The sequence below is a fragment of the Nannospalax galili genome, unplaced genomic scaffold, assembly GCF_000622305.1.
Source record: "Nannospalax galili isolate Female #2095 unplaced genomic scaffold, S.galili_v1.0 C48375843, whole genome shotgun sequence".
NCBI classification, from domain to species: domain Eukaryota; kingdom Metazoa; phylum Chordata; class Mammalia; order Rodentia; family Spalacidae; genus Nannospalax; species Nannospalax galili.
Window position 1 is genome coordinate 1 of NW_008466757.1, and position 903 is coordinate 903.

Genomic DNA, 903 nt, shown 5'->3' on the forward strand with positions numbered 1-903 from the left:
ACAGATGTGATGAGGAAACATGTAGGCCTGTAAGAATGTCAGTGCACCCAAATTGGAATTAGCACAGCATTGTAAGACCATGTATTCTAAAGGAATGTTAGCTGATGGATGAGAAAAGCTTGCAAGGCTATTTATGGAAAGCTAGAGAATCAGCAAGAACTTCATAGGTCATTTAAGCTTAGGTACCACACTGGAACATGTGCCTTTTGAGTAAGAAACATTCATTAACGGATAAGGAAATGGATATCCTAGGGGTTCAGAACTGCTGAATCACATATATACTTGTGATCCTCCCTTTTCCCAGGTGGATGAATCTGAGAATCTCATACCTTTAGGTAAAGAGCGTCCATCAGGGAAGGTGATTGGTTTGCTGAGCTCTCTGCCAATGCCTGGAACAGGTGGATAGAGCCTCAGGGCCTCTTTGATGCACATGGTAGTATAGGGCATCTGATCCAGGTGGTCCCTGAAACAAGGTCCATCTTGAAGTTCAGGTAGGGCTGCAGACCAGGCCCTTTCCCTGCTCAAAGAGTAAGCATATGCCCACCTCTTGAGCTCTTACCAGGTGATAGAGGCTCCATCCCCCAGGAGGCTCTGGACCTCCTCCCTGCATCTCTGCTGGTGCTCCGGGTATGTGGCCAAAGCATAGAAGATCCAGGAGATGCCAGCGGCTGTGGTGTCATGGCCCTCAAACATGAACGTGTCCACCTCAGCACGTAGGTCCTTGTCAGACAAGTCATTTCCATTCTCCAACTGGGAAAGGCCACAGGTGTCAGAGCTGTGTTTGTTCCCTGCTGTGATTCTGGGAAAACTCTCATGCCTTTGCCATATTTACTCACTCTGGCAAACAAGAGAATGTCCAAGAAATCTAAGCGTCTCTTCTTCTTGACCTTCTCCAGCTCTCTC

At 47.5% G+C, this 903-nt stretch overlaps 1 protein-coding gene across 1 annotated transcript; it reads right to left on the reverse strand.

The window, feature by feature from the left end:
• Positions 1–255: 255 nt before the first annotated feature.
• LOC115069106 (cytochrome P450 4A10-like) lies at positions 256–899 on the reverse strand (the record flags this gene model as incomplete). The annotated part of the gene is made up of 3 exons (XM_029560331.1): positions 256–463; positions 560–750; positions 837–899. Coding segments are annotated over 3 exons (447 nt in total), but the record flags the coding sequence as incomplete, so codon positions are not given.
• Between the last annotated feature and the right edge of the window lie 4 nt (positions 900–903).